Raw genomic sequence first — 27,156 nt, 5'->3', positions numbered from 1 at the left:
TGCCACATTTACAAATATGAACTCATTTAATCCTCCTTAACACGGAAACTTCTATTCATTTCATGGATGAGGAAACTGAAGCATAGACAAGTTAAAGAACTAGCTCTAGGTCACATAACCCAAGGAGTCTGGAATCCTATGTTGCTTCTCTATTTTGTGTATTTTTTAAGAAATGTAATAATTCTTTAAAACAAAATGATTCCTCCCACAAAAAAGGAAATAAATGTGCCATTGTGGATAGTGAAGAAAACTACTCAAATACTAAAAGTCACAGAGCTTTATAAAATTTCTATGACAATACGATACAAAGAAAAAATTGTTAACAGCCTTGAAATAGCCCCACTGTGTTTTCTATATTACTTGGAAGAACCTGTAGACTTGTTCTGTTTTTGCTTTTTTTATTAGATTTTGTTTTTTCTACGTACTGTCAGGACTCTAAACTTTGAAATGCTACTTAAAGTGTTTAAATATTTAAATTCTTTGCATTATCAAAACTGACTTGCATATACCTTAACAGTATCTACAAAAATGGAGTTATAAATATAGCCTTGAAATATTTCAATATGCTTAAATTACATAAAATAAAGTTTATATTTACTGTCCTATTTTTTGGAGGATCATATAAGCATATTCATTACTTTTGTCAGAATTCAGCAACTTTAAATTGATTCTTTAGTTCCCTAGAGAACATATTTTTCCTAAGCATGAAGAAATAAACTATCCTTTGTATCACTATATCTAACATGTAATTGAAAATACAGTATTTCTATATTCCAAAAAGCATTAAATAAAGCAATGGCTCTTGAGCTTCTCTAAGATCCATGTAAGAAATACATATTATCTGCAATCCAGTACCAATGTAGGTATACACATACTTATTTAAATGTGTATAAAAATTTTTGCAAAACATTTAACCTTATAATACATGACTCGCTTTGGTAGTTCTAGTTTATTCTATTTAATATTTTTTAAAATAAGTGGTTATAAATCACGAAACTGATTTTCTGATCCACTAATGGGTCATTAATGGTTCATGATCTGCAGTTTTTCATGACTAAAAAAGCAGGCTCTGGAGTTCACACTTTCTCCTTTGGATTCTGGTCATGGCAAGTTCTTTAGAGAAGCTTCCTGGTCATAAGGAGGGTAGGCCCACAAAAAACTGTTTCCTTAGGCAGTTAAGAAAGGCATGTAATCGTGCAGAGTACACTTATCCCATTTTTCTCAGGACAGTGGCCTCCTGACTAAATACTCTGCAAAGAACTCATTAAAAACTTGGCTTTGCAAAGTTAGTCCTTGGTCCAGTTATTGCTGCCAGATTTCCTGTTTACACTGAACTCTGTTGTTAGGTTATTGTCCCCACTGAAAAGTACTTCAGACAAGAAAAAAAGGTGAATCAAAGCAGGAAGCCATATTCCTAGCATCATTTCATGGTGCACTCTGGGAAAGAATTAATGAACACCATATAACTGTTGATGAAATCTAGGAGCCTGCCGCAAATGCTAACTGACCAAATAATCATAGTAAATGGTCCAAAAGGCTTAATACAGTGTGATTAGTATGTACTGCTTTCTCCTGGCAGTCCTTGAGAGAACAGCCCACTGGTTACTTGAGATATATTTTACAGAAGTTTCAAGATGAACATTTTCCATATTCCTGAGCTAAGAGTTGAGGTAAAGCATTTTTGTGAGTACACTGATAACACTTCATATAACTCATATTTCTGCCCCAAATCATGTGTATATAGAAACCTAGTTCAATTTAACTGGCTACTAGAGGCACATTTGTTTTGTTAATTTAAGAGTTAAGAAAAGATGAAGCCATCTGACTATTTCCTTCCTTCTGCTATTTTTGAGTAGTTTATCCTTCTTTTCCTAGCTCCTTAAGCTGTAAAGTTAGGTAATTTTTTGAGATCTTTCATCTTTCTTTAATGTAAGCATTTATCCCAATACACTTCCCTCTTAGTTCTGTTTTTACCGCATCCCATCAGTATTGGTATTTTGGTATTTTATGTTTTCATTTTCCTTTGTTGTGAGGCATTTTCTAATGTCCTTTTTGATTTCTTCTTTGACCCAACAGTTGTTCAAGAGGATGTTGTTTACTTTCCACATTTTGTGAATTTTCCAGTTAGCTTTGTGAAAAGATAGGAAAAACTGACAGACACTTAGTTACACTAAGATAAAAAGAATATTCAAAACTAGAAATGAAAGGAGTCACTATAATAGGTGACCCAGAAATAAAAAGGATAATAAGAGATTACTATGAAAAAATACACACCACCCAACTGGGTAACTAAAAGAAATGAATAAATTCCTAGAAATATACAACCTACCAAGACTAAATCATGAAGAAATAGAAAGTCTGAAAAGACTTATAATTAGTTTAGAGATTGAATCAGTAAACAAAATCTCCCAAGAAAGAAAATGCCAGTACCAGATGGCTTCCCTGGTTAATTCTACCAAACATTTAAGGAAGAATTAATGCCAATCCTTCTCAAACTCTTCAAAAAATAGAATAGGAGAGAACATTTCCAAAATCATCTCATGAGGCCAGCATTAACCATGATGCCAAAGCCAGACAAAGACACCACAAAAAAAGAAAACTATAGCCAATATCCCCAATGACTATCGTTGTAAAAATCGTCAACAAGATACTAGCAAAGTGAAGTCAACACCACATTAGAAGGATCATATACCACAACCGAGTAAGATTTATCCATGGGATGCAAGGATGGTTCAACATAAAAGATAAATTAATATGATACATCACATTTACAGAATAAAGATAAAATTACATGATCATCTCAATAAATGTAGAAAAAGCTTCTGACAAAATTCAACACTATTTCAAGATAAAAATTGTCAACAAACCAGGAACAGAAGGAAAGTATTTCAACATAATAAAGATCATATATGAAAAGTCCATAGCTAACATCATAATTAATGGTGAAAAAACTGAATGCTTTTCCTTCCTTTAAGATCAAAAAAATACTGGACATCCTAGCCAGAGGAAATAGACAAGAAAAAATTTTAATGGCATCCAAATCAGAAAAGAACAAGTAAAACTGTCCCTGTTTGTAGATGACGTGATCTTAAAACCGTGACAGAAAACCCTAAGGACTCCATAAAAACAAAAACTTTAAACTAACAACCAGATTTAATAAAGTTGTAGGATACAAAAATCAGTTGCATTTCTGTGTATTTACAACAAAACATTTAAAAACGCAATTAGGAGAAAAACCCTACTTAAAATATTACAAAAGGAATAAAACACTTAGGAATAAACTTGAAAACTACAAACATTGATGAAAGATAATAAAAAGACATAAATCAATGGAAATACATCCCATCTTCATGTACTGGAAGACTTAATAATGTTAAAAATGTCCATACTATACCCAAAGTGACCTACAGATTCAATGCAATCCTTATCAAAATCCCAAAGGCATTTTTTTTTAGAGAACTAGAAAAAAATTCTAAAATTCTGTGGAACTACAAAAGGCCAAGAATAGCCAACTCAATCTTGAGAAAGAAGAACAAAGCTGGAAGCACCACACTTTCTGATTCCAAAATATGTTACAAAGGCACCATAATCAAAACATTATGGTACTGACATAAAGACAGACATATAAACCCATGGAACAGAATAGAAATCCCAGAAATAAATGCATGCATATGTAGTTGACTGATCTTTGACAAGGACTTCAGGAATACACAATGGGGAATGGAGTCTCACTTCAACAAAAGGTGTTGGTTAAACTGGTTAGCCACATGCAAAAGAAAGGAATTGGGCCCTTACTTTACCCCATACTTAAAAATCAATTCACAATGGATTAAAGCCTTAAATGTAACCTGAAACTATAAAACTCCTACAAGAACACGTAAGAGAAAATTATGACAATTGTCTTGGCAATGATTTTATGAATATGATACCAAAAGCACAGGCAACAAGAACAGAGCTAAACAACAGGGACTACATCAAACTAAAAGGCTTCTTCATGGCAAATAAAACAACAGAATAAAAAGGCAATGTACAAAATGGAAGAAAATATTTACAAGTCATACTTATGATAAAGGGTTAATCTCCAAAATATATAAGGAACTCCTATGACTCTTGAAAAATGGGCTAAGTACTGGAATAGACATTTCTCTGAAGGACACATACATATGGCTAGTAAGTACATGAAAAAATATTCAATGTCACTAATAATCAGGGAAATGCAAATCAAAACCACAGTCTGTCAGGATGGATGGCTATTATCAAAAAAATAACTGATAACAAGTGTTGACAGGGATGTATGATTTCTGTAAATTGGAACCTTTGCATTCTGTTGCTGGGAAGGGAAAATGGTGCAACTGTTATGGAACACAGTATGGAGGCCTCCCCCCAAAATTAAAACTATAATAAGATCCAGAAATTCCATTTCTGTGTATTTATACAAAAGAACTGAATTCAGGGTCTTAAAGAGATATTAGCAAGCTCATGTTCACTGTAGTGTTCCTTTAACAATAAACAAATGTGGAAATGTTCCAAGCATCCTTTGAAAGATTTTTTTAAATGGAATACTATTCATCTTTAGAAAGGAAGGAAATTCTGCAATATGTGACAACATGGATGAACCTTGAGGACATTATGCTAAGTGAAATACTCCAGTCACAGAAGGACCACTACTGTAGATCCTTCTCATATGAGGTATCTAAAACAGTCAAATTCATAGAATCAGAGAGTGGAAGAGTGGATGCAAGGGGCTGGGGGAGGAGGAAATGGGGAGTTACTAATCAATCAGGATAAAGTTTCAGTTAAGAAAGATAAATAAATTCTAGAAATAAATTCTAGAGATCTTTGTAATATTGTGCCCATAGTCAACAATACTGTTTCGTAGTTTAACTTTTGTTCCAAGTGTAGTTCTCATGTTAAGTGCTCTCACCATAATTTAAAAAAATAAAGCTGCTTTCAGCAAAATTTTTTCTCTGGGAAAGGTGATATGCAAATGAGATAGTCTCTCTCTCTTCTTCTTCACACCCCCCTAAGAGAATTAGACCAAACTTGTTGCTTATCATGTAACTTTTTTGTACGGAGATCACCCATCATAAATAGGTTATGCAGCTTCACCTCAGATGAAGTACAGCTTCTTGGCTAACACCAACAGCCTTTTCTATCTCATACAGGGTCAAGTACCTGATTTAGGGTGGTTCAGGGACATCTACAGTAGGATTATGTGCTGCAACCATTAAAACCATGAGCCGATACTGAGAAGTAAGAAGTACTAAGCTCTGGTCTTGCCATCATATCAAATTGCATCTAACGCACCAGGGAAGCTTGACAGTCCTAATGTCTAACAAAATCAGCCCCACTTAAGTCCATTTCCTCTTGGTTGTTTCTCTAAGAACATCAACACAATGAAGCTCACACAATCGAGTGCTTAATTTTATATAGTCTGTTCATTGTTTCTCGTATGTGCATCTCCTCTTTGCAGTGGCCTTTGAGCTATTCAAAGGTTGGAGTTTTGTCTTATTTTTTTGTTTGTTGCATCTCCTGCCTCCCTTATGCAATGACACTACCTGTCACCTATTGTCTGCCCAGCTGATTTCTGGGCCTACCGGGTGTGTGCTAGTGGAGAATTGAGTGGAATCAGGGGTGGGAACTGGTTCTGAGAGTGTGGCCCTTGAGTTCCAGGGAAATTCATCCAATTCTAGAATAATATATCAGCATAAAAGTTGTCACTGATTCATTATAAAATCTAGAAAAGCAGTTGTCTGCAATACTCTAATATCAAGCTCATGTACTAGGCCATAGTATGCTTGTGGGAAAGTGCCTAATAAAGATTATTTGAAAAAGATTAAAAACCTATAGGCTTTTTCAATTATTTCTAGTGAACAGTATGTTATTTTGCACCAGTTAACTTCTAAATACCTTAGGATTTGATGTAGGTCTAAAAGAAAACCACAACTTTATAGCAGTTTAAGGCCTTGTAATCCTCATGTTTGTGTTTTGAGATAATTTTCATGCACAGGAAATCTCACTGGTTGTCTTCCATTCAGAAACTTAGGGTAGAAGTGTTTGTCATAAGCATTCAAAATGTGATACACTTCTGCGGGCTGAAAAGTTTTTAGCTATGGTTTCTTTTAAAAAGTTTATTACAGATTCTCTTCTGAAAGGAAAAGAACAGGGAGGGAGGGAGGAAGAATACATACATGTTGCCTGTGTTTCACATAAACTTCAAGGGAGAAAAAAAATCACTGCTGTCCTGCATGTCATCCGGGATCCCGGTGAAATCGGTAGTTCTGCAGCCATTTTCCCTGGGCTTTCTTAGCTCTGAACTGTGTCTCATGCTTTCTAATCTAGTGGCTCTCTGCTGGCACTGGCCCTGTGCGGGGCCGGTGGGTCTGGGGCCCTGTGTTGAGAGGGAGCTGAGAGCAGGAACACAGGCTACTCTCTGCCTCCTAATCAACAGTCCTCACACCCAGTCCTGGCGGAAGGCTGGGGCGGCTCTGCCAGCTTTGACTGTCTTCTACTAAATGGGGGTAATTCACATATTTCTTCTCAACACTTCCAGCAACTCCTTTTCAGTGCTAAGGACATGACCCAACAAGATATCAAGTTCTACGGTTTCAGTAAAGATACGATTGAAAGCCCGTACTACAATGCATTTGTGTCCAACTGACATTTCTGAGAAATACCTCAACTGTTTAACAAACACTGAGGAGAATGTGAAAACACCCAAAGGCACTCGTCCAATTTGCACTAGCTGGTAAGTGCTGGCAAATGTCAGCATCTGGGAGAGCTTTTAATGTTATTGATAGCTTATTCAAATAGGCTGGAGTGATCCCACAGGGCCTGAATCACTACCACTGCTATGCAATAAGCCACTTACAATGTAAAGATGGGGTAAATGTGCTCAGAAATAAGTGCTCTAGCACGCCGCAATCAAAATGGCCCTTTGCAGCATTACGATGTCATCAGAGGGCAGGAACCCTTCCTTGCAGTTATGCAACACAACTGCTGCAAGAGTGTCTTGAAAGGCGAAGTGCCGAGTGGCTTCCCTTAGGAAAGAAAAAAATTCTAAAATAGGTAGTACTGTTTCCAGAAACTTGAACAGCTGCCATGGTCACAGAAAATACCACGGTCTTAAAGTCTATTCTTTCCAATACACCATATGTCCTTGCTGAGAGGACAAAAATGCCAGGAAATAGAAAAAAGCACTGCCTGAAAGGAAAGAAAGGGGAGAAGAGAAATGGGAATGCTGAGCGAGGGTTTTTCGTGGGGGAGAGAGGGTAACGGGGGGCACAGCTGCCCACATGGGCCAGGGGGCGAAGGGCATGTACGTCAGCACCCTTGGCGTCTCGCAAGGTGGAGGCTCAGGCTCTTCAGTCGGAAGGTGAAAGAGCAAGCACATTTGAGGCTAGAAAATGGGGAATGTTGATTCATTCTTTAAAATGTGTGTCTGTATATTCTATATATGCATAGACACACATGTATTTTTTTTTCAGGAGGCAAAATGACTATAAAGAAGAGATTAAGGTAGTGTTTAAAAAAGAAACATAAATGAGTGGGAACTTGTTTGAAGAGCTTTGATGGGCTTTTGGAGAACCTAGGTAGCCAAAAGCAATCTATACATGCCTGGGTAAAACATTTGGATAAAGAACCAAAGTCTAGTGTCTGATTCTACTAGAATGAAACACACTGCTTAGCACTCTTCACAGTGAAGTCGTGGGAGGTTTCAGAGACTGATCTATGAAATGGCAGGATCTTAAAGATAGTCTGGTTCTGCTTATCTCTCTGGCAACCAAATTTTGGCTGCTTCACTGCTCATTAGGCTTTGAATCAGGGGCTAATCAGGGGAAATAAAAGGAGAAACAAATCAGTCCATTTATGAGCAGCTCTAGTTGCAAGATGGAGGGAGAGGAGATTTGCCCTATCATAAGATTGGTTATTATCTGTGGGATTCCATTATCTCTGGTGTGCTGGCTCCCAGGGGGAGCTGTAATTGAGAACCAGCTGTAGAAATGTGAATTATAAGACGGGGATGGTGTCCGCATGCCGAGTGGCAGCCTTTGAACAGCAGACGGGCTTGGATTCAAGAGCCCAGTTGGAAGGGTTGTGTGTCCCCTGACGTTCCTCTATCAGAGGATGAAGGCAGAAAAGCTCACCTGCTCTTCCACGTCAGAGCCATGGATGACTCTGCGAACTCTGGGAAGACCATGACAACACTGGGAAGGTCATGATGACGAGTCCCAGTACCAGGAAGAGGTAGGAGGTCAGGCATACAGCTCTCACTTCACAAGTGAGGCCAACTCAAGATCAGGCTACTTGGAAACTCCACCAGGTAGGGGCGTGTCCTGAACAGACGGACAAAAGTCCTCAGCCCAGAGCTGGGTGGAGGCTCTCCTAGTGTCTCCAAACACAGGGACCAAGGTCTGATGACTTTCAGTTTGTCTAAAAATCTATGTAATGATTTGCTCTCATGGAAAGACATTCGGGATAAATTCTGCTATATGAAAAAATCAGCTTATAAAATAGCAGAGTAAATGATTCAATTGTTACAAACATGGTATCTATATGTGAAAAAAATCTGGGAGGAAACATGCAAAATGCAAACGGTGATTATATTTAGGAGGTAGAATCATGGATAGTTTGTATTTTCTTCTACTGGCTCAAATAAATTAAAATTTTTTCAATATTGAATACATTACTTGCATGATAATGTATTTAAGGTACATTAATCAGGTATTTAAGGTATTAATCACGTGTCACATGCCCATGGTGCTGGACCTGTGAAATTATAAGAGCACTTTTGTAATTGATTTCTAAAAACTCCTAAGTGGATGCCTGAGGATCTTGTCAAAGAACTGGGGGAATACAATGTAGGTTTCACTAGCTACAATGTATTGACATGAATGTTTAAGGTCTGCGAACTACTTAAGACCTTATGGAACCTCTAATTAAAAGCCTTCTTTCTATCTAGTTATTGCTTCTGGAGTAAACTACAGGTTGCCTATGGTTTTATTCTTATTCAAGAAGAAAGCATATCTAGGACTCAAAGGATAGCAAATGAAGATGACAGTTCCCCAGTTCTCGGCACCGGCGTGTTAGGTGTGGGTGGATTTGGTCCCACTGCTTTGCTGAGTGGGTGCAGACTCCTGCAGAGAATAATACTGCTCTGCGCCCTCCACCCCCTTTTAAAGGGCTTCTGTTTCTACTTGAGCTGCTTCCCACTCAGCTGACACTCTGTGTAGGGTAAGACAGACAGCTCCGGTGAGAAGAGAGGGCTCTAGACTGGACTTCCAGAGCCTAGTAGGGAAGTTCCTGTAGATGTGTAATGGTGGACAGCTTGCTACAGCAGTTGCCATAGCAGTGGACAGGACAGGGCTTAACCCGAGAGGCAAAAAATACCCGGGACTTTCACCAGATGAGTACCTCACACTCATTCCCAAAAACAAAAGCCACAGTAGCAATAGGCAACTGCTCCGCAGCAGGCCATCAGCACTTGAGATATTTTACAAATGCTCTCCTGCAAATGCACAGGAAACTGCCCAGCAGAATGAAGGGACCCCTTTTACAAACAAGGGAGCTAGGACAGGGGTGTCAGGTGAACCCCATCGGGTACAATGCAGGGGTTTAAAGGCATGGGTCTGGGTCCCACACTGAGGCAGGCATCTTCCTTCAACTTCTTCACCTGCCACCGAAGTGACATTGGGCAAAACATCTAACCTCTTTCTTCAGTTTCCTAACCTGTAAAATAGAGATAATAACAGATCTCCTGTGCAGGGGGCTGCTGTGGGGATTAAATAAGGAGAGGACGTAAAGTTTGTAGCTTAGTCCTAGCCACACAGCCTTCAAAGGGCACTGGTCTACTTATCCTGTGGATGAGGGGGTGGTAGGTCCAAGACTTCCTGAGTCTGAGCTCTTTCCACCCCCAAAAACATGCCTAATATAATGTAGCCACTGCTCAAGGGGTCTCCCAACCTCTACCCTGGTCATTTCCACAGTCAGGAAAGTCACTCTCCACTCCCGTGCCATACTCATAGAGCCTCTACTCCGGTTCCCTCAGAAATAAGAGGATAATGCCAAAGGGAAGATTGTATTGAGACCAAATTTCAAAGCCATAAGCAGTATTTTGGATAAGTGTGTTTTTAAGAGATACAACTAAGGTGGAAACCCGGTCTCAAGTGCTACTAGGGTCTGTGAATGTCTGAACCAAGGTCTCTTATCGAAGTTGTGTCTACCTCTTGGAAAAACATCTAAGTAAAGGAAGAGAATCCTGATATGCTATTGTGCCTCAAGTGGTTTCTGAAAAAAGTCTCTAAGGATTTACCATCTCTAGTGGCAACTGAAGGATTATTGTCATTATTTTTGTTTTACTCTTTCAAAAAATGAAAAAAAGTCACTGGACACAGAACCCCAACTTTCCAGATCAGCTTTGATTTTTACAAAAAGCATCAACTGCCGCTTGAAGTGGTGGCAATTAATGTCTATGCTTTATGTTCTGGACCTATCACGTAATGATCTAACATTTCTATTTCAGTGTCCAAAATGTCTGCTCATCTCCCTCAACCCCACAGACTAGAATCTGACTACTCCTGCCATCAACCTCATATCCATATCAACTTCTTACATATTTTCAATAGGTTTTCCTTAGCCATGTTCTTTCTCATTCTGTCATTTTGCCTTTTATAATTGTTTCAGTATATTTCACTACTTAAGTGCTTTCCATTTTCTGTATATGAGTGCATCTGTCTTTTGTATGACAGAAACATTCAGAAAAATCTTCTTTGCCTGCAGACCTGGGATACATGCATTACTTTGCCTGTTTCCCATCCCTTTCTCCCTCCCTTCCTTTTCCTTTTTTATTAAGACTTTTTTTTTTAAAGCAGTTTAAGGTTCACAGCAAAATTGATGAGAAGGCACAGACATTTCCCATATGCCTCCTGCCCCACACATGCGCAGCCTCCCGTATCATCAGCCTCCCCCACTATAGTGGTGCCTTTGTTACAATGATGAACCTACAGCGACATATCATCACCTGTGATGCACACATTTTACCTCATGGTTCACTCTGGATTTTATTGTACATTCTGTGGATTTGGACAAATGTATAATGACATGTATCCATTATTATCATATTTCTTTATCTTCTTTCCAACATGTAACATTATGGCTTATCTGAAATTAATTGCTTTTACAAAAGACCTGCATTAGTACCTATTGTCACTAGCTGACAGAAATCTGAAGGGGATTTTTGCTTTTACAAAATGGTAATTGTTCTTTGCTTTATGTCATAGTTGTTTACAAAAGGTTTCATAGAAATGCTCTACTTTTGCATAGTGAGGAAAACCTGTATTTGTTTATGACTAAAATGTGTTACTTTTTCTGTTTTTTATTTTCTTTTCTTCAAACTGTTAATTCTGTACTTTAGTAAGCTTTATTAAGTAACTGATATTTCCTCAAAGCTATACTGCTTATTTGTGTGTATGAAATTAAGTTCATTAGATAATCTATACCAAAATCTAGAATATACTATTATTCTTACTCTAATTTTAAATTCAGTATCATAGAATTTTAATAATGGTCATTTGTAACAGATTTTTTTTTTAAATTTGTAAAGGCATGTTTATCTTCATGACTTCTTTTTGTTAAAATTTCAGTTTTGATGTTCTTGATTTTTCATTCTAGGTGATTTAACTATCAAATTATAAAGCATTATATAAAGACTTTTATTCATAATTAATAAGAATCTTCAGGCCAAAGGATGGAAATTCCTGTGTTAATCAGGCAAACAATATATTCTAATTCAGTACATATTTATTAAACTCCTACCATTTTCAGGCCCTTTCCTAGTCTCTAGGGCTCAAAAGGTTTGCAAAGATATGCCTCTTTCCCCTCCATTCCCAAATTCGTAAAGGTTAAAGCTAAAACAGAATGCAAACACCTAGAACAGCTCCAGGAAGGCTGTTCCTCCCATTTGGGGATCTCATGTGCAAGTATCCAAGCCAAGGAGGGGCTCCAAGAAGCAAAGGACTCCTGAGTGTCAATGATTTTGAGAAATATCTGAAAGCAAGACGCAGCACTCATGTAGATTCAACTGTTCAATACAGTTTTAGGACAATTCAAATGTTTCTGCACATTACTGCATTTGACTAACTACTCCATTTTTATATGGGTTTAATTCATGTATGGAACCAGAGGTTAAAAGGCCACAAATCCTGGACTATAAAATATATTGGATTAAGGCAGACACACTTCAGTGGTGTGGATAAACCCAAGGACTGTCCTGACCAACATCAAATCTATGTCAGCAACATAAGCCAGGCAGAAAAGCTTTCACTGTCCAGTTTAAGCTAATATCGCTACTTTAATTAGGGAGTTACGATGTCAGTTTGGAAACCCGATGGGGGAGCAGCTGTGCTCCAGTGAAAACATTCCTACCATTTCCATCAACACAGACAGGCTCATGCACAATGCAAAGGAGATGTGTGCAAAGTCACACCGTGGAATGAATGGGAGGCAGAGAGCAATCTCACTTCTCGCTGGAGAAATTACCCCTCTGAGATTTTTGAGACTGACCACCTGCTTATGTTTTCATGACTACTTCTTCACATGCATGGTCAAGATCCCAAGAAAAAGTCATAGAACTTTAAAGACATTGTAATCATTAACCAGCCACATACAGAAAAGTCACGATAGCAGCAACACATTTAACTTACTTACCCATCCATCCTAACACTTCTCCAATCACTCACTCCTTCTATTCATCATTAAAAGTAATGTCTTGAGTCTAACCCCATGTCTGCTCCACTCATCGCTGCCCTCCATCAGCATCCTGAAAATAAAGGTACATTTTAAACATTCTGTGCCTAGGCTTGTCACCACTGCGTTCTGCTGATGGCATCCATACGATTCCATCCAGCACCAGGCCTTTATGTGCATGTGCACCATCTGATCATCTGATCAGTACTGACAAGTAGTCAAGAAAAAAAGTATGTTTCATGCTATTTTGAGTAGTTTACATGCAGAAGTCTACTCCAGAGCACATCTGCAGCACACAATTCATTTGGCAACTCCAGTGTTACTCTGAGAGATGCCCTTTTTAAAAGTTGCCTGTTAATGTTCATGCCTCCTGCCTTTCTTGATACTCCAAACCCACAGTGAATGAGGATTTACTCTGAACATAATTACCTTACAGGTCTTAAGATCTTACAGCTAAAGATGTATTTGTTAAGGCTCACTTATGTGTTACAGATTTAAGTGCTCGCCTCCTCTTCACCGGGGTGGTTCATTTTTTCCCTGGGAATCTTTTCCGTACTGTGCAGTTTCTCATATTTTCTTTCTCTCGAGGTGAACACTGAGCCCCTGACCCCAGTACCCAGAAAACACTGACTGTGAGCATGGCTGGACCATCTGGCACCACGATCATATTTAATTAATGTTTACTGGATGAGAGGGCCATGCGTCAGGCCCAGCACCAGGCATTTTGGCACATTTGACTGAATCCTCCATGTGGACATGGACCGAATTCATTCATCTCCATGTATTCACTGTCTTTTATTTTCTGTATTGTGATGTTTTGACATCTTGGGGCCTTGATGATGCTGGCAGGGCTGCCTCTCCCAGGGTGAGCCCATTCCTACAGACAAACAACTGGTCTTCCAAGTGCCTTCCCTAAGCAAGCCAATCAATCCAGAGTCCATGCTCCCAACCACCTCCTCTATTGGCCCTCACAAGTAGGGCACTAGCCACCTGCTGTAATCATTCTGGGGTCAGGGGTCAGACGAGGGCAGCCCTATGCCCCAAAGCCTTCTGAAATTATTCATACCAGCTGGTCTTATGCCTGCTTGTCCTGCCTCTCCTGTTCCTTCCAGTGGAAACCACAAGAGAGGCTCTTGTCCACAATTCCCCTTACTTCCTCTGCTTCTCAATGGGCCCCAGTGCTTCCGATGTGTCCCTGCATGACATTCTTTGCCTCTTGCTTCTGGGGGACTGTGAGCATAATAAAGTTATCCCACTGTGGCAGTCATTTCTACATCTGCATATCTTAACATACCTGATTAAAACAAATCCTGGGCACCATTAAAACACCCCACATAATCACAGAATTGGCAGCTAAGATTACTATGTTTTTCTTTGATCCCATCCTACGTGTTCAGTAAAAACAAGTTTTAAATTTTGTCATTTGTCATTTGTCTGGCCCACTTTAAAGGACTTCATAAAAGTAATTATATGTAAGTTTGTTTGGCATATAACCAAAAGGACTTAATTGTTGTTTTATACTGTATGAAAGAATCAACTTTGGTCTGTCTGCCGGGTCCAGTCATGGCACCTGCTACCTTGGCACATGGTGAGAGGCCATGGTGAACTTCTGCCCATGTCATGTTCTCACCCTGAGCGGGCGGACTGAATGTATTTTAGGAACTCATGAGTGACCTTCGTGGTTATGCACTTGTTTCAGAGGTCACACATGTCACTGGACTGGAGTCTGGGTGTTTTTGCAGATCCAGTCTTACAGTCACGGACTTGGAGGTTATCTGGGCTGTGCTAATTACCTCAGCTCCTCGGGATTGCCGCAGAGCTTCTGCTAAGCTGAGCCTCCCTGCCATTCCTTCTGCTGCATCTTCATCCAGCTTCCTGTCCTTGGCCTAGAAGTACAGCCGACTTGACTAGGGGGCAGTAAGGAGGCAGAGGCACTGATAGATGGAGGTCTGTACTGCCTCTCAAGGTTTTCCCTTTTCTGTCTTTTTCTTTGTCAAAATGTCAAGATGCCCTTTTTGGGGTTAAAAAGTGGACAATAGGCAAGGCCTTGAAATACATATACACATAAGTCTTCTTGGAGATGTGCATCCAAAGTCACCAGCACTGAGTGTCTGTGACAGAACAGCCTATGGCGGGAACAGTATGTACCTATGAATTCTCAGCTATGTTTAAGTACACAGTGGGACAAGTACGTGAAATTGAACTAAGCATAAAATTCGAGCAATTTTTTATTTTGGATCATACAAAAGGGCCAAGATAAAAGTTGTTACAGATTCCTTCAGTAATCAAAGATTAATAAAAGTTACAATGGAATTTCTTCTACCCTGCACTAGTTTTGTAACAGCATGGAATACTTTGAATAGGGATCTGTAAATAAAATCAAAGACTTAAATGCTGGCCTCACTCTTTTTCTGTTTGGCATTTCTGTCAATCTCATAATTATAAGAATGTTTTCCGACCAGCAGGAGAACAGTCAACTCCTTGATGCATCCCTATGACACTCCATGGAAGAATGACTTTCATTCGCTCATTCTATGGACATTCACTGAGCAGATTAACTATGTGTTCTAGACTCTTCTAGTGGTTGGCATATAGTAGAGAACAAGAGAAGAAGTCCTTGCCCTCCAGGAGCTTGAAGTCTAACCAAATGAACGACTACATGAATGAATGAATGAATGAATGACCACATGCAAGAAAGCAGGCAGGTTAGGGTTCAGGAAACCAAGGACACAGACTAGCAGATCTCATAGCTAAGGCTTTTTTCTTCACATTTTAACTTCTCTGAAATCAGGGTGAGTCTTAATATTGGCAGTATCTTAAAACTGCTTACAAAATGACAGTAGTCACAGCACAATTGTCATTGCTCTGCCACATGAACAAACTTGGTCACAGCTATTTTTGTTGCCACTTCTGCTAAATTATGGGCATTGTTGGCACTGTACATGTTCTGTTTAATTGCCATTTAAATGGTTTTCAAAAAGATTAGGCTATGATTTTAACTGAAAGATGTCTCTTTGTATGCACCAAGGCACAGAAATAAAGCAGTGGGGTACACATGTTATATTACTAAACAACACATCTGTCTATTTTTTGGCATTTTCCTGTTACCTTGCAAAGACAGATTCAAGTGCTTTACCAGACTGAAGAAAGACACACAGATGAATCTGAGCTATGGTCTGTTAATAAGATATATGCAAACCCACTGCCGATCACACTCTTAGCAAGGAAACTGAAAGGACCAGCAGGAGAAAGTATCAAAACCCCAGGAAGCAATGAAGGAAACATGAAAGCAATAAAAGATAAGTGTGACCAACTCACACAGTGTCATGGAAAACCATTGTTAAAGTGGCATGTCATAATATAATGGGCAGTATCTTATTTCTTTTTGTGTGACAAAATAATGTGTCTTACAACTGATGGTATTTTAGATTTGAGGAAATATGGAAATAAAGATGGCATGCAATTAATGACAAGTTTTATAAACAGAATAGAATGCAGACTGGAAATCTGTTGACACTGGACCATTTTAAGTTCATGAGGTATTTGCATGAACCCAACTTTAGGCAGACTGTGTGATGTCAATAGTTTGGTATAATTCTCTGGGTAACTAGTCATTTTAAAGACATCTGCTTCACTCTTCATCCCCAGCAGTGTTTCTGGTACATCTTCCATTCCGGTTCAAGAGTGTGACTATGAGCAAATCTCATGTTCTCTTTTCCCAGCTTTAATTAGTGCTGTTACAGTTTCTGGCAGTTTAGAGATATTGGAGGGAAGGTGTTGGGACTGTATTCTAAACTGAAACCTGACAACTGCCACAGGGCATGGAGTGAAATAATTAGATAGGAAAGTCCATTTGAAATCCCAAAGCCTGCATACAGGACTTTGAGACTCTGCACTAGGGTAACATGAGTAAAATGCCAGCTACTGGGATATGTTTCCAGGCAGCATATGGCCACAGCTCAAAAATGCATCTATTTCTTTTTAGGCATGGTACTGTAAATCATTTTGGAACCAGAGAGAGTTGAAAACTATATCAGGGGACGAGAACACACACCCCTAAGGAGGAGAAATGATATGATTTCTCTGCAGATTGTACAGACATAGTTTTTTTAGGCCCAGCTTCAAAACGTACTGTGTCGCAACTCTGACATCAGTTCTTGACACTTCAGCCAAGTGACAACCGCAAGTCTGCAAAAGGAAGTAATCAAATCAGAAATAGGTGTGTGGCCACATCCATCACCAGGACAGGAGGTAAAAGGGTGTCTATATGGTGGACACATATCTTCAATAGTATTGACAACAGACTGTATCAAATGCATGGCATTTCACACTATGGAAAAGGCCTGCTTCCTGCTCCTAGGGTCCTCTGGTAATTTCCTTTCCGGTCCCCAGGGGAGAATCCAGGGATTCCCTCAACTTAATACCGCCTTCTCCAGCAACTTTGTTTCAGGTTTTCCTTTTAAAGTAGGCTGGCCTGTGTCAGGAATTCTCTGACAGTTGGTACAGGAAGATGAGTGTGCCAATGTGAACACTGCCAGGTTGCGTTGCTGCCAACTGGTGGTGTGTATTGTGTGTACAGAGCTAAAACAGGCTTGGATGACTGAGAGGGTAGAGACTGCTCCTGAAGTTACAAGGAAGGAAACACTTGGCTACCTGTCTTCTAGAACCAACTTATCTGAAGGGGCTGGAGTCTGGGGAGTTCCTGATGTCACTCTTTGAACAGAGTATCTGCTGGGCACAGGCATGCAGTGTCAGGTTCTCAGAGGGAGAGAATATTGTAGAATGGGGTCTGATCCAGGAAGCCAGTAGGGATAGTATAAATTGCCATATCTGGATTACCTACTATAACACAGGGGAACGCTCTCTCAAGAGGGGATGAGAGGCAGCATAGGACAGTGGTAAAGAGTATCAGCAGATCAAGGAGATCCAGGTCGAAATCCTACCCCCATCAGTATATCTGGCACACAGTATGTGCTCGGTACCACGTGTGTCACTACTAAGGAAATTTCCTTCTCTTCATGATGCAAATGTTCCTACAGATGTGGCATTACCACCTGCTATAGTGTATATAACAGGAACCAGAACAAAATGCCCACGTCCTTAGCTGAGGGTGTTTCTAGGGCACAAAAGTTGGTTTTTTAAAGTTGTTTTATGGTATGAATATGTCTTGAGAAGAGAAGAAATGAACAAAGCAAATGCCAGAATCCATGTGATCTGAAAAGTATAAGATCCATTGGAATCAAACAGGATCAATATATATTTGTTAATTTCCATCCCATGTGATATCTACTTGTTACCACCTCTATTGTGAGCTACTAACTGATGATGTGGTCCTACAATCTTGTGTAACGCTCAATTCTGACTGTATTTCTCTGCATTAGAGTAAGTTTTGTAAAGCAAATAACTCCCACCTAATCCACCTTGTTTTGAAGGTTCAAACTTTCTCCTATCTTCAAGTGGGTACTTGTGTTCTGTATTCATTGTTGCCACCTCTCCCCCTTATAACTGAGCTGTAACTTCTCCTCCCTTTCCTGTGCCCCACAGCACCCGCCCAGCACTCAGGGAAAACTGGAAGCACATGGCAGTAAGAAAATAGCCAAGATTTGACAAAAGTAATCACGGGCGCCTTGGACACACTGGTGTTTCAGGATCTTTCATTAGAAGGTCGTTTGAAATATGTGAAGCTCTTAGAGCACGGATAGCACCCATTGCAGCTCCCATTCTAGGGGGCGAGGACATGGGACAGACCCGCTGCACTGTTTTCAAGCAAAAGCCACAGCGTGGGAGCTCTGGAGGCTCTGTCTCCGGAAAGCCACCTCCCCAAAGGGGATTCCCACAGAGGAATTTCCTCAAGGAAGCGCTCGTGGCAAGTAGGCTGCTAGGGGTCCCAAAGCGTTTAAGGATTCCTGCATGCCCATCCTCGGGACCCGGGCGTCCCCGGCAGCGGATGTGCGGGCCGCGGGGACCCTCGAGTCTGGCTCCTCAAGTCTCAGTATCAAACTTTCTCCTGGAGCAAAGCCTCTTGCAAACCACAGGAGGCAGGAGGAGGATGGAGGATGAGGATGCCGCCCGCTGCCTCCCGGAGACCGCCCTCCTCCCGCACCCGCTTTCCTCTGGCGCCACCCCCCGCCTCGCGGGGCCGGCGGCCCGACGGCGCGGCTCCGCCCAGCCCCACCCGCCCCGCTCACCAGCCCACCACTAGCTCCAGGAGCCTCGAGCCCCGCAGAGCCGCGCCGCGGGCGCCGCGGAGTCCCGCGGAGAGGGGACGAGCGGGGCTGGGTACCTTCAGGAAGAGGCCGGGACGCCGGCGCCCGCCGAGAGCCGCAGCATCGCCCGGACACCGCCGCCGCTGCGGGAGGCTACCGCGCCTCGCCGAGGGCCGGATCCGGCGGGGACCCCGCGCTCCCAGCGCTGCGCTCAGCTCGCCGCGCCCGGGCTCCGCTGCCCGGCGATCGCCACTGTCAAGCGCAGCCCCGCCCCTTGCGCGCCCGGGAGCCGGGGACCCCTGGGACGCGCCGCCGCCAGGACTGGCTGCCCGAGCTGCTGGCTCCGCCCCCAGCCCCGCCCTCCCGCGCCGGGGACGCGCGGGGCGACGGTAGGGTGGGGTCCCTGGCTGGGCGAGGCATCCTGCAGGGCAGGGCGCGCTCCTGGGTTCTACAGCTTCTCTCCTTTGCCCGCCCAGAAATAAATAGACGACCCAGAGGAAAACAGAACATGGAATCCTCTCTCGGGCCCTTCTCTCCCTGGGAGGGCAGAGCCTGCAGCAGGGTGCTGAGAAACCTTAATTATTTAAAGATATCGATTAAGGAAGCCCGGCAAAGGCTACCTAGGGTGAACTGTTACAATTACAGCCAGAGGGGTTTCTTGTGTGTTTTTGCTGGTTTGTTTTGTAGCCTGAAGGTGCCCTCATTCCCCGTCTAAACTTCGTGGTAGGAAGAAACGAAAACCAGTTCAACTAGCGCAAGGTCACAGAGGAAGGAGATTGACTCTCTACTAAGTCAAAGCTGCTTCAGATTTTATTTCTTTTCAATCATGAGAAGAGATGCATTCTAATATTTGATGCTATGTCTATTGTCTACGAATTAAAAATCCGTAGAGACAGAAAAATCAGTGGTTGCCAGCGGCTAGAGGGAAATGGCGAGTGGCTGTTAATGGGTAGGGGCTGCTTTTTAGGGTAATGAGAATGCACTGCAATTGGACTGTGGTGATGGATGCACAATTCTGAATATACTAAAAACCTCTGAATTGTACAATTTAAGTGGAGAATGTGAGCTGTATCTCAATAAAGCTGTTATTAAATATGTTGATAGCACTTTGGGGAGACTCACAAAAGCACCCAGTTGGTGTACGTCACAGTTCTGTTCTTTGTGGGCAGGAATGATGGCTTATATGCGCGCGCCCATCCATGCATGCAATAAACCACGTCCATCTCTACCAGGTACTCCGATTGGGGTACAAAGATTAATAATGTATGATCTCCATCTTCAAGGAGTTCCCAGACTATTGAGGGGGCAGTCATTATAGTGCAATATGTTAAGTGTTAACTCTACGGAGGGAGGTTAGCAATGTGCCAGATTTTGGGTCCAGAGCAGGGAAGGAGCTTTGCACAGTCAAGGAAGACCTAGAGTGCGTTGTATCTTACTGAAGGCTAATGTGGCCGAGTGTGAGAGGTGTGCAGGGAAGGGACGCTGGACAGTTACTCACACAGCAAAGTACCACTTGGATTAGAGTTCAGTTCAGGATTAGCAGCCTAATCAGGAAGTGAAAATTTGAATTGCTCTGGGTCCTTCCTACCCCTGTGGAGCGCGTGCTTTTGGTGAATAGTCTTAATGTAAACCCACCTTCATCATTTCATGAGGGAAAAATGGTATCATGCACGGACCTATGTTTCTGCACTTATAGTACACAAAGTGCTCTGTGCATTCTCTCCTCTGAAGCTGGAGAGGGGAGGCGATGTGCTCAGGGCCTTCTAGTTTCTGAGTGATGGAGCTGGAATGAAATTCTGTTTCCTGGCTATGAGTCGCATGTTCTTGACGTTATCAGCCTTTCCACTTGTGAAGCTTCCTTAGAAGTGCAAAGAACTCTTGAGCTAAAAAAGCTTTCTAAGCAGCAGCAAATGAAATATGTTTTTATATGTGGAATCGGTCTACTTTTTGATTGGAAAGTAGGAATATTATAGGCCCTAAATTAAAAAAAAACATAGCCACTGATCATCTAAGGTGGGGTCATTGCAGTAAAATCCTGGAATCTGGCTTTTATATATGTATATGTGTGTGTGTGTGTGTGTGTGTGTGTGTGTGTGTGTGTGTGTGTGTGTGTGTGTGTGTGTATTCTGGCTGTTCTAGGAAAATGAACTTACCTTTTGGTGAATAAGAATGCACACCACACACACACACACACACACATAAAAGTGGCTCTGCAGTTTGAAAACTGAAGGCTACCTATTTGCATTGTCAGTATCCAGTACAGTTGCCAGCACACCAGTGGCATTCTCACTTTCCTCCACCTTCCCTGCCATCCCTCATAGGACTGTGAACACCTTTTGAAAGCAGGTACTGTGCTTTGTTAATTTCCTTACCTGCCCAGACCCTTCTTGCATTCCCATCCATCCTAACCCTAACCTCCTTCCCACCCTCTTCCTACCCTTAGACCTGGGACCCACGAGCCCCTCAATGAATGTTTGTTAAATGTTCAGTGTTGTTTTATTACCAAAAAGGGAATCATTTTTCACATGCTAATTGTTTATAATGATGACATACATTATAAAGTTTGGATATTAGCTTACCCACACAGTATGTACCCTCTAGAGCTTTGAGACTTAGTTGCAAGAACATTAGAGAATTACATTCCACACTTTAATAAACTGTGAATTCAACTCTAAATCTAAATGCCTAAAATTTTAAAGTTACTCTCAATCTAGGAAGGCACAATATGAATATTTTAACAGTAAATAAACTCAGTACTTGAGAGCAGGATAATTTTGATATTAATTATAGAATTTTTAATCTCTGAGGAGATAATTTACTAGTGGTTTTAAAGGTCTTTGAAATCTTTTCTATACTGTCCTTGTTTCTTTCCTTTTCCCTTTCCAGTTCTTTCTTTGGGGTTCATTTTTATCTTTCACAGTATTCTGATACCTAATTAACACCTCAACATTACAATTCACTTTTCCATAAAATTTGTATAAAAATCTAGGGAAGCCAAAAAATGGGGGTGGGGGCGCTGCTGATCTCCCTGGAGTCTGGAGCTTGGAGAACACCAACAAGAAGCCTGTGGCTGTTCTTCTTGCTGGAACAGATGTTGTCCCTCCCCAAGGACTTATTATGGATTGGAAGAAATGAGATAATGAAAATAAACCAGCTACTTTGTGACTGTTATCAAATCTCATCAACACCAGCCACATAGATCCCTGAATAAAGTATTCTTTACTGATAAAAGTCAAAGCAGATAGTGATTAGCACACATAATATAGGAGGGGCACGGGGAAGGGAGTACAGCAGAGAAGACACGTAGTGACTCTATAGCATCTTACTACACTGATGGACAGTGACTGCAATGGGGCATGTGGGGGGGACTTGATAATAGAGGGGAATGTAGCAACCGCAATGTTGCTCCTGTGAAACTTTCATAAGACTGTATATCAATGATACCTTAATTTAAAAAAAGTCCAAGCAGATGAACATGACAGTTTTCTAAATATACTCAGAATAAAATAATCTGTAACTCTCCAGTGGAGAGTTACTGGAACAGTGATCAACTGCCCATTAGGGTACTTATGGGTCCTGCTTTTTGGGTAAAAAGGCAACCAAAGATAGGACTAGAGCAACAACCAAAATGTTTCCCTGCTGAGCTGTCTACCAGCCCCTGGTGTTTTCAATCAGCTGGCCTGGGGTTCCTGACTCTTCTAGGAAAATGAACTTACCTTATGGCAAAATTTCAGGAAAAGAAGGATCCCAACAGATAAGGATTACAAAAGCAGATAACCTGATGAAAAAGAACAATTTTGTAAGTATCATTAATGTGAAAATTATGAAGAACTTTTAGAAAACATCAAAGATAGGCTACAATTGCCTACTCTAAAAGAATTAATAGTGGGGAACCATCCCCTAGCAAAGACAAGAACACCTGACGCTGTCTGGATCAGAGAAGGCATGCAGATAGAGGTGGACTGGGCTGACAGTGAAGGATGGAAGAGGAGCAGAAGCCTGAGAATGAGAGAAGCAAGGTGTGGGGTAAACCGCACCTGGAAAGTCCCAGGGTGTGAATATATATATGGTTTCAGAAAAAGGCAAACTGATAGGATGTGGATGAAATATGGAGCGGATACACGTTTCTGTTCATCTCAACTGCTTATACTTTCTTTGGCTTTTTGTATTTGCAGATTCCCTACATGCACCTATGTCCAGAAAATAGATGCATACTTAAGAGAGAAAAGGAACAGACTTGAAGTAACTCAGCTGTTACCATAGAAAAAAGAAAACAAAAATTTTCATATTATGTGAAAGGAAAGTCAAGCATGATATATAATTATTCAGAATAAAGCACTAAAGAGGCTTTTCAATAGAGTAAAGAAGAATAGTTATCACAAGGGAAGCTACTGTTTTGACATTTAACTGGGAAGACATCCAAAAACTTAAGATTATAGCCCTTGCCTTTCTTCTGGGAGACTTTGTAGTGATTATTCAGAGAAGCTGATGTTTGCAATTCTAGTTACCTTCAATGATAATAAAATAAAAGAAAGCAAAACACAAGGATGCATATGTAAAGGGCACTGATAGTAGCATCGTTTCCATCCATTTAATAAATGACTTGAAGCATTTTCTTGATGTAGCTAAACTTCTTTCATAAAGTGAACTTCAATTTTCCTTTTTTATTTCTTCACTCTGTTTTTGCCTGCTTTCTAGACTTGTTGAGATGGCTCCACTTCTTTCCTTTTTTTCTTTTACTGTCTCTTGCCTTGCAAGAATTTTATTTCACACCACTGGGAGTAGCTTAGAAGGAAGTTAGCAAGGTGTTAATCTATGAAGAACTCCAAGGTGTAAGAGTATGTCAGGAAGACAGGAAAGGGAACAATTCAAATCTAATTTTCCTAAACAGAAAGAAGTCATTCATTTCTGCAAAGTAAGACGAATGAACTTGATCAGGATTCTGACTGAGGGTCTGGACCAGGTTTTTAAAAGTCTTCATATGAGCACCTAAGAGAAACGTAATGACCACCAGATTCCAGCAGATAATACTGAAGAATAAATTATGTCAGATTAACCCTCTGGGATCCCCTAGGTTATACAGATAGGTCAGATATTATTAGGTTAATGTACAGGTGACAGAGACTGGTAATTCATCTCCAATATCTATTCTTCTCATCTAATTTTCATTAAAATAACCCCTGAGTAATAGTTGGAAGCACAGTGACCTAGTTAGACTCCACATGGCAGGACATAGCCAAATGACTAGGTTCCGGGCAACAGCATACAGAGCAGGAATAATGTGTGCCACCTCTAGATGGCCTCCCGCTATTTCCTCCTTCCCTTTCTGCAGACAGGTAGTGGGGAGGAAATTCAGCCAAATATTTAGAACAACACTCAGGAGAAGGTGGAACAATATAGTGAGTCCTCACTGGCCTCATGAAGAAAAGCCACCCATCTCTCTCTACATTGTATATTAAAGAGAAATAAACTCTGATTTTGTTTCAGCCACTGTTTTGAGTGTCCATATTATAGCATCTTAGGTTGTATTCTCACTAATGCAGTGTATGAACTTCAAAAGATACTTGCTTATGTCTTTTAGAATGTACTTCTATACAAAGACCAAAAAATGTAAGACAATTATATACATTTGTAACAGGAAGATTATCTTTACTTAAATTGAACTCACTGGAAGTTGTTATACTCACAGTTACAGTGTATTACCTTGAAAGGATCCATATTAAGTCAGCCAAGGAAAGAATCAGATAGGTCAGAATCCAGAAAAGTTCCACATGTAGACCTGTATGTCCTGTCCCAGTGGAGTCCTGGACAGAGCTAACTTCTCCCCCCAAAAAAATAAGCAATAATTTGCTCCAAGTAACGCCAATCAGGGAAGGGCACCAGAGCTTTGGTGTCTGGAGTTATTATTGGGACTTGTTCACACAGACCACTTGCAAAGCTAGCCTTAGCCTCTAGGTCCCCAGAGGTCGAGCTGATACTGCATGGCTCAAAGCCCCAACCATAAGGCACATTATTAGTCTATCTTGTGTGGCCCAAGGCTCCCAAATAAACAAAGACTCTTATCAGGCAGGACATTCCATGGGACTAGAAATCACTTTCCAGGAGATGAGGGCAAAGACCAGGTCTCTCTTTAGGTAAGGTTAATTTTTTACTACACAATAGGTGTCAATCCATTGTAATTACTGTTCTTGAAGCTCAAATTGTGTCATCTTTGACCAAAGAGTGTTTTGAGTTTGGTTGCTGAGTCCTCGTGAGAAGAGTCAGTGATCTCGGATGGGTTCCTTCCTAATTCTTATGAAAACATGCTCCAGGCTCATCTGATTTCTTTTGGAACAAAAGATCAAAGTCTGTATGCTAGGAATGTTCATCACTATTGAGTTGGTTATTATTTCTAGGGATTTTCAGTGGACAGAGTTAGCAGGATATGTATTCCACATATTATATATAGAATGTTATATACATAATAAAGATCAATATCTTATGAGTGTCATACTGGTATTAACAATTGGACTACAGTAATACAGAACTTTTACTTAACTTCTTCTGTATTACAACTACATCTTCTTTCTTACATACTGAAAATTATGATTACAGAGGATATTAGAATTACAATATCCCTTAGTTATTCATTTGTTTTATTTATAAACACACAACAAAATAATAATACTAACAGCATTGCCCTAACATGATTACTGAAACAGCTAGAATGTTTTCCATGTGCTTTTCCCCATCTTTCCCCTGCTAATTGTTTATAGGTATATATCTATATTGATGGAGTATATAACCTCTAAATACTATACTGTCTCTTTTTTTAGACACCATTAGTTTTAAAAAAACTACTGCACATTTAACATTCACAACAAGTTGTATGGCAATGTCTCTCTTGTCATTTTGGTTATCATAACCTCGTTCTCTAGGATTCTTCAAGGGCTCACAGAACTATGTTCCTTGATCTCTTGAATAATGGTAATGTTTTTCTGTGCTTTTTCTACCTGAAAACCAGTTTTGCTGGATATAAAAGCCATGGCTCAAATCTCATACATATATATATGAAATGGAGTTCTGACAAAAACAATGCAAGACAGGCAGTACTGTCCCAGGATGGGTTTGGAGTCAGAGTGAAGCATTTTTTTCTGGCAGATCTGAATCACCTTGGCTAGTTTTGCAGATTCAGTTCTTATTCCCATCCAGCGCTGTTCTGCTTTTATCAGGTTAAAAGACACGAGGCCCCTGCAAGAACCATGTACATGTTATATTGTGCAAAGCAGCTGCAAGTTTTTCAGCTCTAGGTAGGTTCCTGAAGCCCTGTGCTCTCATACCCTCTGCCTGATTCAGAACTAGACTCTTTGAATTACAAGAGCTGACAGAAATTAATCCTCTGGAATGTTGAAAAATAGGTAGACCAAACTCTGGAGCTCTGCTGATAAACTCAGATGATACTTGTTGACTGTGCAGCCTAGGGTTGCTCATGTGAGACTGACCGGCAGCAAGGGCCTGGAGAGGTGAAAATCAGGGCAGTACCGCTTCTACATGTGTGCACAGTCGGGAAAGAGCCAACGGCACGCTTCTCTCCCTTTACAATTTGTTGAAGGGAAATCAGGATAAACTCAACAGCTGCCTTGAAGACAGAAATGTGAAATGCAGCTTGAGGGGTGTGACTAGACAAGGGGCAAGAGAAATCCCATCTGGGTTGAGATTTAGGGTTGGAAGTCTATAGGTATGTGAGCCCAGGTACTCTCAGCACCTCCTGGCAAAATTGCTCTCAGCCTCTCTCTTGCCCAGGCCCCTCCTTCCTGCCCAGGGGTGGTCTGGCAATGTGTCATCAGTTTTGCCTGTAGAGATGAAGCCTTGTGCATTTCTTGTGAAATAGTTACATATTTCATTAATTCTTTTCTCTACGCTATGTATTTCTAAGTGATGTGTTTCTATAATTGTTTTTTCAAACCAACACCTACCAAGTTCCATTGTAAGAGGCTCTAAGTATTTTATAGTTAAAGCTTCCAATTTGAGGTTACAATGAAATGTTTACTAAAACTACCATAAGTTAAAAATGTATAATTTTCAGGCATGTGCTGAAAAGTATACCTAATGTATAGATTTTAAAGTGCCAAAGAATCAACAAAATACATAATCCTGATGAATTTGGAAATGTTGAACAGTCAATTAAAAGTAAAATAAAATTATCAATACCTCTTGGTTCAGACAG

General features: G+C 40.7%; 2 protein-coding genes across 2 annotated transcripts in view; one reads left to right on the top strand and one right to left on the bottom strand.

Moving 5' to 3' along the window:
- The window catches only part of LOC140844947 (uncharacterized), a 205,728-nt gene extending 198,961 nt beyond the window's left edge, over positions 1-6,767 (top strand). The window contains exon 5 of the mRNA XM_073218347.1: positions 6,554-6,767. The gene's annotated coding sequence lies outside the window, so the exon portion shown is untranslated. The remainder of the gene's footprint in view (positions 1-6,553) is intronic.
- Positions 1-21,262, bottom strand: part of LOC140848550 (uncharacterized) — a 38,674-nt gene extending 17,412 nt beyond the window's left edge. Inside the window, exons 1-4 of the mRNA XM_073232678.1 lie at positions 21,186-21,262; positions 19,028-19,412; positions 16,877-16,932; positions 12,706-12,817 (exon numbers count right to left, since the gene is read on the bottom strand). Coding sequence (XP_073088779.1) covers positions 12,730-12,817; positions 16,877-16,932; positions 19,028-19,412; positions 21,186-21,262 — 606 coding nt within the window. The 3' untranslated portion in view covers positions 12,706-12,729. The remainder of the gene's footprint in view (positions 1-12,705; positions 12,818-16,876; positions 16,933-19,027; positions 19,413-21,185) is intronic.
- Between the last annotated feature and the right edge of the window lie 5,894 nt (positions 21,263-27,156).

The sequence above is a fragment of the Manis javanica genome, chromosome 1 (genome assembly GCF_040802235.1).
Source record: "Manis javanica isolate MJ-LG chromosome 1, MJ_LKY, whole genome shotgun sequence".
Lineage (NCBI taxonomy): Eukaryota > Metazoa > Chordata > Mammalia > Pholidota > Manidae > Manis > Manis javanica.
This window is presented reverse-complemented; position numbering and strand designations above follow the sequence as displayed.